The 14413-nt window shown below is 49.3% G+C and overlaps 7 protein-coding genes across 7 annotated transcripts; 3 read left to right on the forward strand and 4 right to left on the reverse strand.

Annotated features, from left to right (window-relative positions):
• Positions 1-281: 281 nt before the first annotated feature.
• Positions 282-1172, forward strand: FTJAE_2620 (aminoglycoside 3 phosphotransferase; the record flags this gene model as incomplete). The annotated part of the gene is made up of 2 exons (XM_037348834.1): positions 282-398; positions 480-1172. The coding sequence occupies 2 exons, from the start codon at positions 282-284 to the stop codon at positions 1170-1172; spliced, it is 810 nt and encodes a 269-aa protein (XP_037210295.1).
• A 90-nt stretch (positions 1173-1262) lies between these two features.
• On the reverse strand, positions 1263-2778 carry FTJAE_2621 (methyltransferase; the record flags this gene model as incomplete). The annotated part of the gene is made up of 8 exons (XM_037348835.1): positions 1263-1499; positions 1556-1898; positions 2087-2099; positions 2232-2259; positions 2306-2372; positions 2419-2460; positions 2505-2638; positions 2689-2778. 8 exons carry the CDS (start codon positions 2776-2778, stop codon positions 1263-1265), a joined length of 954 nt encoding a protein of 317 aa, XP_037210296.1.
• Positions 2779-4992: 2214 nt separating this feature from the next.
• FTJAE_2622 (CIC1 adaptor) lies at positions 4993-6171 on the forward strand (the record flags this gene model as incomplete). Its single annotated transcript, XM_037348836.1, has 2 exons — positions 4993-5058; positions 5113-6171. 2 exons carry the CDS (start codon positions 4993-4995, stop codon positions 6169-6171), a joined length of 1125 nt encoding a protein of 374 aa, XP_037210297.1.
• A 528-nt stretch (positions 6172-6699) lies between these two features.
• FTJAE_2623 (palmitoyl thioesterase) lies at positions 6700-7695 on the reverse strand (the record flags this gene model as incomplete). Its single annotated transcript, XM_037348837.1, has 1 exon — positions 6700-7695. The coding sequence occupies one exon, from the start codon at positions 7693-7695 to the stop codon at positions 6700-6702; it is 996 nt and encodes a 331-aa protein (XP_037210298.1).
• Positions 7696-8616: 921 nt separating this feature from the next.
• On the forward strand, positions 8617-10041 carry FTJAE_2624 (CTK2 carboxy-terminal domain protein; the record flags this gene model as incomplete). Its single annotated transcript, XM_037348838.1, has 4 exons — positions 8617-8834; positions 8891-9098; positions 9144-9867; positions 10010-10041. 4 exons carry the CDS (start codon positions 8617-8619, stop codon positions 10039-10041), a joined length of 1182 nt encoding a protein of 393 aa, XP_037210299.1.
• Positions 10042-10108: 67 nt separating this feature from the next.
• FTJAE_2625 (uncharacterized protein) lies at positions 10109-11926 on the reverse strand (the record flags this gene model as incomplete). Its single annotated transcript, XM_037348839.1, has 3 exons — positions 10109-11307; positions 11353-11723; positions 11829-11926. The coding sequence occupies 3 exons, from the start codon at positions 11924-11926 to the stop codon at positions 10109-10111; spliced, it is 1668 nt and encodes a 555-aa protein (XP_037210300.1).
• Positions 11927-12887: 961 nt separating this feature from the next.
• FTJAE_2626 (Pore membrane of 33 kDa) lies at positions 12888-14032 on the reverse strand (the record flags this gene model as incomplete). Its single annotated transcript, XM_037348840.1, has 4 exons — positions 12888-13432; positions 13492-13715; positions 13869-13884; positions 13963-14032. 4 exons carry the CDS (start codon positions 14030-14032, stop codon positions 12888-12890), a joined length of 855 nt encoding a protein of 284 aa, XP_037210301.1.
• Positions 14033-14413: the final 381 nt, after the last annotated feature.

A 14413-nucleotide genomic window follows, 5' to 3' on the forward strand; every position in this document is an offset into this window, starting at 1 on the left:
TTTCTATTTAGTTAATGCTATATATCTTATTACTCGATGTTACAGGATTTCTATTCTTGAGTTCTGTCTTGCACTTTTATTCGTCATGGACTTCCTATTGGTGAATTTTGCAGGGGTATAAAGAGGAGGTTGGTCGGTAAGTGGAAGGCTGATGTTGTGCACAGTAATCGCTCGCCCAACAAAAACAAGAATAACTCTTTTTCACATCCCGTATACATACACGCTGGCCCGATCTGAAAGCTTTGGTCATATTGAGACCTCATCGCAAGCCATCTATCAACATGAAAAATTTATCAAAAGCAGAGCAAGAGGAGTTGGATGATGCAGAGACTGAGAAAAGTAACGGCGAACAAGAAGTGACTCCCAAGTATTTCAAATGCACCTACCTTGACGCCGTTGTAGGCAAGGAGATACACAACTACTGGTGAAACCGAGCTCTGGAGCATACCAACTCTCATGGCGAAGTACTCGCACTCAAGGTCAGCAGCCCAGATGGCATCGACCGCTCTCAAGCCGACATGATGCACTATGCCGCAACACATGGTGTATTGGCTCCTAAGGTTCGAGGAGTATACGATATCATCACCAAACGACCTATTGCCCGTGTTATGGTTAGCGATCGTGTTCCTGGTGTGCCCCTTGTCGACGTATGGCAAGAAATGTCTGAAGCTGAGCAGGCTTCCATCAAGCAGCAGCTCCGAGCTCAGATAAATCAAATGCGTACTTTGTTTCAGCCGTACATAGGCTGTATCAACAAGCAACCCACCCGCAACATATACAACACCACTTTTGGTAGACACTGCGGCCCATTTGAAGATGAGGAATCCTTTGATGACTGGTGTCTCGACAGACTGTCAGGTGGAACCATTCAACGCTGGAAATGGAAGAAAGTGCTGGAGCGGCAACGACGTAAATCTACTGGACGGTTTGTCCTTACGCATGGCGATTTATCACCGCGGAATATCATGGTTGACGGAAGCACCATCACGGGGATCATCGACTGGGAGTTGAGCGGGTTTTATCCTGAGTATGTGGAGTACGCTTTTGCTATTGGTATTGGTCCTGGAATAGAAGAATGGTGGAAGCCCGTCTTGAAAGAGATACTAGAGCCGTGCTCTTCAGAGATGGTCAAGTTCACGGCGCTGATAGAAGAAAGAATGGGATCTTACTAGACTTGAACCACATCATCTGGTGAAGTGCAACTACCAATGGAAGTGGCAATGAGGAATACTAAGAAAATCATAAATAATAACTATATGACCTTACTCTTTTGGCTTTTGGGCCCAGACAACCTTCTGCCAATAATAAGGATGCATGTTTCCCTGCCTCAACTCCCTTCTCAGCATCGATATATACACCTCAACCTCCTCTTTCGTCCAGCCCTCCACGGTGTTGGCCATGAACAACACGTAGCCCTCGATGTCCTGCTCAAGAGTAGCTTGTGCATACTTGCCGATTTCCTTCATCTTCGGGTCCTTCGGCCAACCCCCGATAGGAACCTGTTCAGTTCACTATATTAGTATACGAAAGTGGCCGTTGGAAGAAGTTTTCTTACCTTGAAGTCACGTTCCTCAAGTTTAACAAACCCAGCCTTCTCCATAGCAGATCTCTGAACTCCATCCTCGACGATGGTAAACGAACGACCGATCTTCTTACCCCCTTCAACGAAGAACTTCCCCCACTGATGCATAGCGCTCTTCTCAGTGATACTTCCATCGTCAGAGTCCATCCTCGAAAGGGCCTCGTGGCTTTCTATATAGCCACCTGGTTTAAGACATCTATATGCTTCTTTGAAGAGCTGGTCCCAGTCGACGATACTTCCAACAAGCCAGCGAAAGTGGATGTAGTCTTGCGAGTTGGGGGCGAACGTCCACTCTTGAGTGCAGTCTTCAATATCGCTACCGAAGTGTTAGATTCGCTTACAGCCATGGATAGGTCTCTTGCAATCGTAGGTTTGGAGGGATCCAGCCCGGTTGAATCGGCGAGACGTCAGTACCTATGACCTGCGCGTCTGGGAAGCTATCCGCAAAATCGCTGTTGAAATAAGTCAACCCAACCACTTAGTCAGTTGATCATAAACACTTACATAGCCCAGATCCCTAGAGCAGAGTGTCATGTCAGCGTGAGTTCACCCAGAATACCACTGGGGCGCGGTTTGGATAAAGCCTAAGCTCACTTGAGCAGCTACTGGCTCTGATCGCAACCAATCCAACTATCTCTCCGAAACTCACCTGTTCCTGTACCTATATCAATAGCATTCTATGAAATTCAGTAGGGCACTCCATCGCTCAAACCATCGACGAACCTTGATATCTTTAGGAATCGGCGCAAGATACAGCGCGCCGTCCAAAACAAGTGTCAAAACATGATGACTACACGTATCAGCACTCGTCTCCATCCTATGTTTGATAAACTTACTTGATATCCATCGACTCATTCTGCTTCTCATCATTGGTCCCCCTATGCTCATTAATCCCGCACCGTAAAGTCTGCGGACAACATACCAATACTGCGCATTCCCAATATCATGATGATAAGTTCTCCCATTGATATTCCTATACTGCAGAATACTCGACCTGATAGACGCCGTCGACTCTGCAGTATCATCTCCCAGAGCAGAGTACGTATCACCCAACTCCTACATTATCATTAGTGGCATGATACTGATCAACCTCGTTTTATACGAACCTCAGCTACTTCAGCCCAATGCTGAGGAGGAAGAAGACCAGAAACATCGGCGACAGCCTGAACTGGTTGAGAGTTATTTCCTTCTTCCATTCTTACACTGTTCGTTCGTCATGTAGGAAGACAGCAGAATGTTGTTTCGCAGTTGCGTTGTTTATCTCTACCTTGTGTACTGAACCAACACACTCAAATTATCATGCCACGCTTTGCATACCAGATGTGGTTTCAACACCCGCTTTGATACGGCACAGCAGAATTGTTCAGGGGCTAGTCCTATCAGATCGTTTGATAAAGTTGTACTGCATAATAAATGGAGAATAATATCCCTACATGTGTCTGCTGGTTTGGCGAACCAATAACATGTTGGTTTCAAAGCTCTGAAATTATCCCACACGGTCAAAGCAAAGTATCGTGAGCGTTCAAGACTGATTTCTGCGCTTTATACATTCATAGAAATTACCTCGCATTTGGTTCGTGTATCAAGAATATTCTGTTTCAACCTCTAGGATATCGGAAGCACTAGGCCATGAACGCAGCAAACAATCAAAGTAAAGAAAGTTAACGCTCCTGATATTGGGTATCAAACCAACCACTCAAACATCCGCTAACAAATGACTTATCATGTCCCTCGTATGCTTAACAACCGACACACAATGCGGATCCTTATCATGCATCTGATGCGCCAACCGATGTCCTATACCCGGCGGTACATGACTCGTTCCCGAATGCCACAGATTCTGTCTATCCTCCATCAACTGCAACATCGCCACAAAGGACATGGAGCTCGAATGCGCTGTACCAAAAAGCTCTGATCTGATAGCTTTGTTCGCAATGCTTTTCCAATCTTGAGGGTCCAGACTCAGAGAGAACCCTAACCCATCATTTTGCGAAGGCGCTTCTAGCTTCTGACCTTCAGTGATACATAACTCTTTTGATTCTCCCGCATCCTGAGCTCGTTTCGTTTCGTCCTCGACTGACTTGACGATCTTTTTATATCCTTCCGCCAATGATATAATAAGCGTGTTCAGAAGTTGGGCATTCTGCATTGCCCATAGAAACTTTGTTGGACAGACTTGACACTGTATGATCCCTGCTGCTGTGGTGGTCAAATGCCGCAGAACAGATAGTCGTGCTGTAAAGGGCAAATCATCTGCTTTTCGTACTTCTTCAAGTGACAAGTATAAGCTCGCAAGACAGGCGCAAGTCTGTTGGCCTGGATCAGATTCAAATGCCAATAACTTCGGATCAACATTTGTCTCGTTGCTAAATCTGAGTCAGCTCGCCCATCAAGGTGACGATTCAGTCAACTCACCCAAGAGGTAACAGATCCAACGGCACATCTTCAGACATATGTTGGCACGGATCAAAGCTCCCTCTTCGTCCCATATCACTTCCAGTATCACTCCCAATACTCATCGCCAAAGTGGACGGCGAAGTTCTACTCGCACTGCTCTCTTGGGCTTCATTCTCGGAGACTATCTTCCTCTTCTTAGGTCTTCCCATAGGCATACGAGCCGAGAACTTGCACAGCTCTCCAAGAGTAGAGCATCGTCCACAAGATGGATAGCTCCCGTCACATTTGAGCTTCTTTTGTCCTTGCAGATTGATCAGCATGCGCAATATAAGTTTGGACCCCAAGTGTAAGCGGGAAAGGTGGGCGGACATACTGCACTGATCACATGAAGCTCTCCTATTGGCAGGATCTTGCAGATCGGGGGACATTATGTAAAGGATATGAGAGAGAAGTAGTACAGTTTATATACAAAGACAGACCAAGAAACGAGAGATGTTTAGATGTAGGATTCAGAAGCTCATCATCTTGTAAGCCCAGCAAGGAACAACCGGGATGGATCTCATATGAATAACGTGAGAGCGACAATCAGCGGATCCTACAACAAACTCCGCCCCGCCGCTAGAAACTCCCCGTAGGCTGTAAGAAAAGGATACAGATAGAGACGAGTAAGTCCATAAAGGCCTGATTCACTCAATGAAAGGATACTCAATTGTGAGACATATTTTCTATCACAAAAGAGTATTCTCTCAGTATTATCAGAAAGCTATGACCAAGAAGCTAATTTATAGCCCATGTTGTACAAACTCATATCTCCAGAGTCTGTCCAGTATTTTTTACATCTAAACGCCGCTAAGAGACCCTGGACCGGAGCCCGGGACTTGCATATTCCGACAGAACCAACCATCGCAGGAAAAAAATTATTTTTCCTTTGAGCTACTGATAAAGCCCCCACTATCATATCAAACTGAACTTTTTTGTTGCATCTCCATCCCATCTACAACTTTGCGACAACAATGGCGCCCTCAAAAGAAGTTGCCGCTCCCGGCGCTGCCGCCGTCACAGCAATCGACCCTGATCAGGTTTGTTTCCCCCAAGAATCTAATGGTCCAACACATCTAACGAGTTCCCTGTAGACCTTGAAAGCTTCAAAGGCTCTTCTCGCACACATCAAGAAGGCCGCCAAGCAAAAGGCCGCCGAGTCTGAAAAGCGCAATCTCCTCGACGACGATGAAGATCCTACCACGACTCCCATCTGGCTTAACCTGACGACCAAGCGCCACATCGTCGACAAGGCGCGTCTGCAGCCCGGAAAGATCTCCCTTCCTCACTCGCTCAACAACGAAGAGACCACCATCTGCCTCATCACCGCCGAGCCCCAGCGCGCCTACAAGAACATTGTCGCCTCTGAGGAGTTCCCCGCCGAGCTGGGCAAGCGCATCACTCGTGTCATCGACTACGGAAAGCTCAAGGCCAAGTACAGCCAGTACGAGGCGCAGAGGAAGCTCTTCGCCGAGGCGGATATCTTCCTCGGTGACGATCGCATCATCAACAGATTACCCAAGATCTTGGGAAAGACCTTTTACAAGACAACGCAGAAGCGACCTGTCCCTGTTAACCTGCAGGCCAAGGCTCCCAAGGTCGATGGCAAGCGACAGAAGCGTGTCAAGACTGAGGGTACCGTCAACGCAGGCACTCCCGCCGAGATCGCCAAGGAGGTTCAGAAGGCCATCGACTCTGCATTCGTCAGCCTGACCCCCTCAACAAACACCTCGATCCGAATTGGATACTCCGGTTGGACCGCCGAGCAGATCGCCGAGAACGTCGATACCGTTGTCACCGGCATGATCGAGAAGTGGATTCCCCAGAAGTGGCGCAACATGAAGAGCATCTACATCAAGGGCCCCGAGACCACTGCCCTTCCCATCTGGTTGACCGATGAGCTCTGGGTTGACGAGAAGGACGTCATTGCCGAGGGCGAGGCCGCCAAGGGTGAGAAGCCCAACATTGGAAAGAAGCGCAAGTCTCTCGACAACACCGACGAGGCTGAGCCCGCCGCCGCCCCTACGAAGAAGGCCAAGAAGCAGAAGCAGCTCCCAGAGGCCGACGACGGCAAGCTCGATAAGCAAATCTCGGACCGCAAGGCTCGGTTGAGAAAGCAAAAGGCATCGGCCAGCAAGGCCATTGACAACTGAAACGTGCAATTCAAGGCATCGGTGTTGAGGCGTTCGTTGAAGGGCGGAAAACCCAAAGAATAGAATTGTAGCTATAATTGCATTAACAATACAATACAATACAATATGGATGGTCTTATGCATCTCTTGCGCCTCGTTTGAGACAATTTGTTTTGATCACGAGATTGAATCTGGGTGCTTGTAGGAGGATGAAGCGTCTATCTAACCAATGCAGAATTGTCATAATTACCTTGATGAGTGAGCTCAGGATGCTATACAGTCAAACGTCCCAGTTCGTTTCTAAACCAACCCTAGAGCTGAGCTTTCACCAATATGTCTTTTCCCAAGGGTCGGTCCTGCAAGTAATTGAGACTATTTAGGTGCAGTTGCCTGCATCTCAAGTCGAGGCTTCTGCCTTGTCATTGAAGTCTGCTCATTTTACGCATTCATGTTTGAGTGTGATAGTAGGAACGACGTGCATGTGGACGAGGCATGGCAGGGTAAAACAGTCTGCTGAATAACTATAATGTGTAAAAGCTATTAATTAATTCAAACCAACTCCAACCTATTCCCGGAGTCCTTCATTTCCGACTCAAAGGTTCGTCTCCACGGGCCGCAGTAGTTGGTGATTGTCTCGTTCATTAGTTCAGGGAGGTTCTGGAGGTGTGTACCAGGGGCACTTCGGAATCTGAGGCCACCATTGCGGTCAAGCTCGCGAAGGCCAAGCCAATCCTCTCGATAGAGCTCGCGAGCTCGAAGAGGGATAACCTCTGTGCCATTGACCTCCTCAAACCACGAAGATTCCTTCGGTTTGACAAGTTCATCGTCCTCAAACATCCACATGACGAAGTTGGTCAACTTGCTCAGATTCGCCTTGTACTTTTCGTTCTTTAACTCGCGCTCGTTGTTGATGTCGGCTAAAAAGTGGGAGTTCTCAAGGTATTTGTTGTAAGCGTCTTCGGTTGCTGGGTCACGGTAGTATTGCGCGGGGACGACGTTCGACTGTACGGCATCGCTCCAGGTACCGAGTCTCAAGAGAGCCATAGCTCCCTTGCAGAGCCAGTCGGTAGGGCGGCAGACGTCGAAGTCGCTGATGCCATTGTGTTGGCTGCCGATTGTGACGAGACTACGGACTTGTGGCCAGTTGCAGCGCTCGACGTAAGCGCGGAGGAATTGTCCGCCCTGAGAGATACCGATGGCATCAATAGCAGGCGCAGTAGACAGAATGGGGTGCTTGGCCAGTTCCTCGCATACCTTGCTGACTTGGTCCGAGACATTTCCCTTAAAAGTGGCCGCTCGATCCTGACTGGGATCTCCATCGAGGGCAATGATATGAACATAGGTTCCTGGGTGGATGTCGTCAGCGAGGGCTTGGATGCTCTTCATTCCGTCGCTGTTGAATTGGTCACCAAGACCGTGCCAAACAACAATAGGTAATGGGTCATCGGATAGGTCATCTCTTGTGCGTGGTGCAGAAGGGGAAGCATAGATCGGTCCAGCCAATCCGATGGCTAACCCAAGCCGGAGTAAGGATGGGGTAAACATGGTGATGATGTAGATGGATGAAGATGAATGATGATGGAGATCAAGACCCTTTGGAGCCGAAACAGCAGCAGCACCTCTTATGCATTCTTGTGGGTCTGGCCCCAGTATTGATTGGAGTGTTTGTGTCGGAGCTGAGACGTCAGCTATGACCCCTCCACTTTCCGCTACCTTAATGGCTTAGCCAGCTTAGGTAGGCCTTAGGGTCCACCAACTCATAGGGGGAAGTAAGGAAAACTTCAGCCGTCTATCCTGAGTGATGAAAAAGCTTAGGCAATTTAGTCCAAGTTTAGGGGAGTCTTTACTAAGTTTATTTAGGCGACCTTTTATAAAGTGTTATGGGTACCTACTTTCTTGCTCCTGTGGAAAAAGTATATCATTGATGGCGTAATTATCAAGAGTATATATTGACAACAGAAAACACGGTGTCTACTCTGCGATGAGGGGATAAAACCTAATACCTGTTTTTGCCGAGTCGCTTACTATCTGTACCTGGTCGAGATATCATCGATATTGCCTGAAGCCGGCGGGGGTGTGCGCTAGGTACACGAATTCACCTGCATGTCTCCTGTCGTGCTCAAGTTTACATGACGAAAGTGTATCTGAGGCTTATGATTAGCCGCGCCACAGTCGCCAGTTTCAGCCACATCGCAAATGATTTGCATCATGACAACTGAAGTAATTTCGACTTTACGCGACAACAGACATCATCGCCATAACTAACCAGAGGTTCCTGCTTTCATGTCCATAATTCATACCGACCATCCGTAATTGAAGCTGGAAAAGCTTGCGTGGTGCAACGCTCAGCGACGAGGCCCACTTGTTCCAATTCATCGACCATTCTATTCTGACACTGAACAACGAACTGCAAACTTGCGACTGCCATCATACATACATACACCTCACAACATCTCTACCGCTCCAATGACAACCTCAAATAACGGCCCGTCCGCGGCCACAAATGGCGACGCGATACCAAGGATCGGTCCCCATCCAGGCACCATCTCCAGTTCGAACCAATATACATCAGAGCTCAAGCTACGACGTATGCTCAAGGATCATGGCTGCGATCCCGCAAGACAGGATAACTACCGTCTTCAAGGTGTGCAGTTAATTGAGAACGTGAGGGAATATCTACAATTGTACGTCAGGCTTTTCTATGGGAGGACGTAGGGATCAGAGACTGATTGAACAATAGACCTGTGAGGACGTTCGACACGGCGTGCACGTATTTCCACAAATTCCGACTCAACTTTCGAGACGTCGAGTACAACTATCAAGACGCTGCACTAGCATCCCTATTCGTCGCGTGTAAAGTGGAGGATACTATCAAGAAGTCAAAGGAGATTCTCGCGGCGGCTTATAACGTGAAGAACCCCGAGAAAAGTGTCACGCCCGATGACAAGGTAAACCCAACAAACAGCAATCACAAACCCTACTAACTTTCTTAGATGTTTGATGGCCCAGGCAAAATCATCATCTGCCTCGAACGACTCATCCTCGAAACGATCGGCTTCGACTTCCGCACACGCTACCCCCAAAAACTCCTCGTGAAAGTCGTCCGCGACATCTTTGGCAAAGAAGATGGAAAACCCTTCTTCGAGACTGCATACGCAATGTGCATCGACATCTACAAGACCTTTGTCCCCATAAAGCGCACAACGTTCTCCATGGTCATGGCAGTCGTGGAGCTCACAGCCCTCATGACAGAACAACACATCGACAAAGTTCAAGAGTACGCAAAGACGAAGCGTCAGTACCACTGGGGTTCTGTCATGGAGACCATGCTCGATATCCTAGATTTATACGTCCAGCATGGCAAGTCCACAAAGGTCGGGGCACAGTTTGATCAGAATAAGATCATTGACATCAAGATTCGGCTTAACAACGATCTTGACAAGGCGTTCGAACCTCGATATCTATACTACTGCTCCAGGTGCGAAGCCGAAGACCCTCAACCCTCTACACCTGCATCAGCGACATCACCCGCAACTTCAACATCATGGCCTGGCGATGGAAAACGAACGGTTAAGGGCCCAGAAGGCACGCTGCGTTTTGTGTTTGAGCCAGAGGCTGCGTTGAGAGAGAGGGAGATTACTGAAGCGTTCTTTAAGGAAGAATACGAAGAGTATGAGGTTGAGGTTGAAGAACCGGTGCCTCCGCCGCCGAGGGAGGGTAGGGGAGGATATCATGGGCATAGAGAGAGGGGGGATCATAGGAGGGGAGGACCATATGGGGGATATCGAGGGGATAGGCATTACAGGGGAAGGGGTAGACATTATTGAGGCTAGTCGTCCACAAGGACACTTTCTATTAGAGATACCCATTCTTATTGCCATGGTAGCATAATACTCTATTCACACTCATGGTCTTACATCTAATCGTCCATAAAATCATATACATGGATATCATCAACCTAAGCCTTCTTCTCCCCCTTGACCTCCCCATGATCCCCAATAAGCAAATCCTCTCCCGATGGTCCACTCGACTTAACACCCTCCAACTCCTCTCCATCCTTCTTCGCAACCGTCTCCTCAGCACTCTTGACACTACTCGCCTTACTAACATCCGCACTCGCAGGACTCTGAACCCGAAGACCCAGATCCTTCTGATTATCCGGATCCTCCATATTCGCACCCTTCCAATCCGCCGGTCGAACCTGCGGCACGGGCTGTCCCTCCTCTGGCTCGAGGACTTCTTCAGGCATAGCGTCAGTACCAGCGACGCGCCATACTACGGCAATTCGATCAAACGCTCGTGAGCCTTTACGGCTGGATCCTTTGATCCCATCCATGGCGTCCCATTCGATGCTGAAGACGCCGCTGTCGAGGGCCTTGCCGTCTCGTTCGGGACCTTGGCCTTCAAAGAACGTGTTGAACCATACGTGTGCGACCGCTGTTACCATGGTTAGGCCCATGCTCTTGGGGGTCTTGTTACGACGCTCGACTGAGATGTTGACATCGCTGTTTGGAATGCGGATTGGGGCCTTGGGTCTTAGAATAACCGCCATGCCACCTGGTTCTTCCTCCGAGTTTGCTTCTGTAACATCGGTCTTTGACGATGTAGCAGAGTCATTCTTAGTCCTCTCAACACCCTTATGCGAACCAGCGGGCGAGACCTTGTGAAGCATCTCTGTGCCCTTTCGTTTGATAGTCTTCGCCTTGCCAATATGCTCCTTCTCCTCAGTTGCCGACGATGGCGTTTCACCTGGGTTCGTCGCCTCAGAAAAGTGTGCTTCATCGGGTGCTTTCTCCTTCTGCTTGGTGACCGAGTAACCGGCCATTTCCCATATCATATCGCTAATACCGCTCTCCTCAGGTGCTTCAGGATCAACAACCACGCGCTCCTCCTTCTTGAATGTGTGAAAGACATCAATCTTCTTGCCCTCATCTGCAAAACCCTCGATATCGACCTTGACACCATTTCGCAGGCCCCAGACGTGAATCTCGGGAATCTCGATGGGTCGGTCGGTGTATTTCTTGCCACCTTTTGTCCAGCGCTCAACGTAGCTGATCCAGCGCAATTGTGAAGGGATCGAGACACCAGCACCAAATCGCGGTCGCATCCGTCGTTCCGTAAAGCGCGCAAGAGCATCTTCAGGTTTCCAACCCTCTTCTGCGATGAGATAGCTACAGCTCACTGTACCGCTCCGTCCCTTACCTGCTTTGCAATGAACCACCACCACTCTCTTATTGCGCTTCTCCTTCCTTTGCGCCTCGGTAACGACATCTTTTCCAGAGGACATGGGTCTTCCGTCGCCCGTGACTACGCCACCGCCTAGCTCTCCGCCATGTAGCCAATTGCGCATACTCGCCATGATCATGGGGACGAGTCTGAATGGTGGAGGGTGGTGATCAGGCCATGGGTAATGCCTCACGCGACCATATACAGATTCATCAGGATAGCCTGTTCCTTCGGCGCGAAACTCCCATATGGCCCAATCTTCGCCGTGTTTCGAATCGAGGAATTTGACGAGTTGATCGAGAGGGTTTCGGTATGCGAGTTGGGGATATGTTTCTGAGGGACCAGATCTAAGAAGCCAGTTGTCAGCACAGTTGTCAGAAAACGAGATGGCTTTAAAGAGAGCTGATACAATACCGCTCCCCCGACAAAATATCCCCGAATATTTGACTTACGTCGCGATGATGTGGTCTGTAACATAGCACAAATCCAAGCCAGCCTCAGGATGCCGAGCTCGCGGCCCCGCGACAATCTGTCGCAAGATGGAAGCCATCACCAGCAGCGATCTTCAAGTTGCCGAGAATAGGTATTAGCGTTCAAAACGACTGACTACAACTTGATTCGGCTGGAAATGGTTGTTTAAGGAGGCGACAGGTTTGGGATGAACAGAACAGGCTGAGGCCGCCTGAAAAGATCCATACGTAACTTGCCCGGCGACGTCATCCCTTGCGCCCCACCAAGGGACCTGATCTTTATCGGGCTTTGATATCATCGACAGCTGATGAAGACGTTACTACGAGATGAGAGCTTACTATGACAAGATCTAACAAGACATGCAGCTAAATGGAAGCCTTGTTTCTCGTAGAAAACTATAATTGAGACTTGGCTGGGCCTTTTGCCATCAAATACTCTCAATGGCTTCTTCTCTGAGAACGCCCTGCTTCGATGCCAAGTTCACAGCCATGTTTTCCTCGGAAATACCAATTACAGTCTACAAATAGCTATATTTGTTGGGCGATCAGCAATTTATCATGCTTCTTATCACTGGCAACGGCACAAATCATGATGAAACCTGAAATTCGAATACAATAAAGCTAACACCAGGAAATCCATACCCATCCATCCAGTCTCCTTCGTGAACTTTCCCCATCATTCCCATGGCCACTTCCATTTCCTCCTCAATACCTTGTGCACCTAGCCGATATGCTCGGCTCACAAAGGTCCCTCCGCGTGCGCATGAGAACAGTCGCCAGAAAAGTTCTCCAAGTATAGGAATAAAAAATACAGTCACGAGGCCAAGCCTCTTTTCCACGTTCCTATGGTTGTGCGGTTGTACTCGCTACACCCATGTTCTTTGTCCAGTCTGAAATCGTCGTCGCGTTAACTGCAGAGCAGCTAGTCCAATCGTAGCGTCATGGCGTTTCTATCTTGTCTAGTTCCGCTATGCCTCAATTCATATCCGTTCAGTATAATCGAGTCAGAATGACACGAAGCTGCGTATCGTCATATCGAGCTTATGAGGTCTTCTTGGCAGGGCCGCTAATGTACTTGCTGACGTCAGTAGCGTCGTGGAACTGCTTGCCGGCCTCCTTGACAGCTCCCCAGACCTGTCGCGCGGCAGGGGGGGTACCCTGAGCACTAACGAGAGAGTCGACACGGGCACCGAGCGAGCGGAAAGAGGTCTGGACATGGGTGCTCTGGCTGTAACGGGCACGGAGGAAAGCAGTGTAGAGAACAATGAGGATCCAAGATCGACGCTGGAAGAGAATAGCGGAGAGAAGAATACGTCCCCAGAGAGCGATTTCAAGGTAGGAGACGATAGCCATGGAAGCATCGTAGTACTCCTTGACGAAAGCGCCAATCTGGTTAGCAAGAGGGCTTTGAACAGCTTGGCGGCTAGGAGAAGCGCCATCCGCAGCCTCGGGCGCAGGCTTGGGTGCAAGGACAACGGGGATGAGGTTGGCGCGGGTGTAGGTGGCAACGTGGAAGACCGAGTAGATCGTGTAAGGGATCAAGGCGAGGGGGTACTGGGGAGAGAAAAGCCACACAAGGGCCATGGCTTTTTTAGAGTCAGCAAGGTTGCGCGGATCTAGCAAGATATGCTTCGGAGGCTCTTACCAAGGTACTGGATGTTCTCATCAGCAAGGAGAGCCATGGGAGTGGGAGCAGCTCGGGCGCCAGTCTTTGCGCGAGCGCGCATGGTCTTGTAGACGACAATGCCATAGGTGACAGCGGCAGCGATAAAGGCAGTACGGTAGGAGAGCTGGGCCATGCGGGTGTAGTAGTTCATTCGAATCCAGGACAAGAAATATCGGCCCGTTGTAAGGATCAGAGTGAGGTGTCTATAGTCGAGAGAGCTTGTCAGTCAAAGAACTGGTTATTCGTTGGTGGAGTGAGCTCCAAAGAGGGAGGCTGAAGATCCAAAACAGCTATCGTGGCCATTTCGTCGCACCGAGGCAGAGCGGGACAAAGGTAAAGTTCATGACAAGACGTACCCGACAAACCAGCCGACTGAGAGAAACACCAAGTTAGCAATGCGATTCCATTACAATGTCTGCGCGCAAGGTCGCATCTCTAGATACCACGTACACTGGAGGGTCTTGGCAAGGGCCAGAAGCCTCTCCTGGAGAGGAAGATTGGGGTTCGGCGGGGGAGCCATTGCGTCTAGAGATAAGAGAGTCGAGAAATGATGCGATCTAGTATAATTTCAAGGAGGCAGAGCGTGCGTGCGCGATGTTTCGTTGAGGACGAGCTGATGCTGTTATTGAGAGTCGAAGATGCTGCTGCTGATGAATGACGATGTCGTAAGGAAGAGAGAAGACAAGTTGTGGGCTTTGGCTTTTGGAAGTGGGTAAGAATCAAGGCAGGGGAGAAGAGTGATGGAATGGACTGTGGCAGTGACGGAGCCCGCCCCCGCTTTGCTTTGGTTTTGAGGTGCCCCAAGCTCCAGGGCTCAGGACAGGTTTCAGCGATTGGTTTCCAGCGCGGTTCAGCAGCTGAGGCGCTAAAACGGCTGCCTATCTTTTTGAGAGGGGGAGAA

The sequence above is a fragment of the Fusarium tjaetaba genome (assembly GCF_013396195.1).
Source record: "Fusarium tjaetaba strain NRRL 66243 chromosome Unknown NRRL66243_c0000052, whole genome shotgun sequence".
NCBI classification, from domain to species: domain Eukaryota; kingdom Fungi; phylum Ascomycota; class Sordariomycetes; order Hypocreales; family Nectriaceae; genus Fusarium; species Fusarium tjaetaba.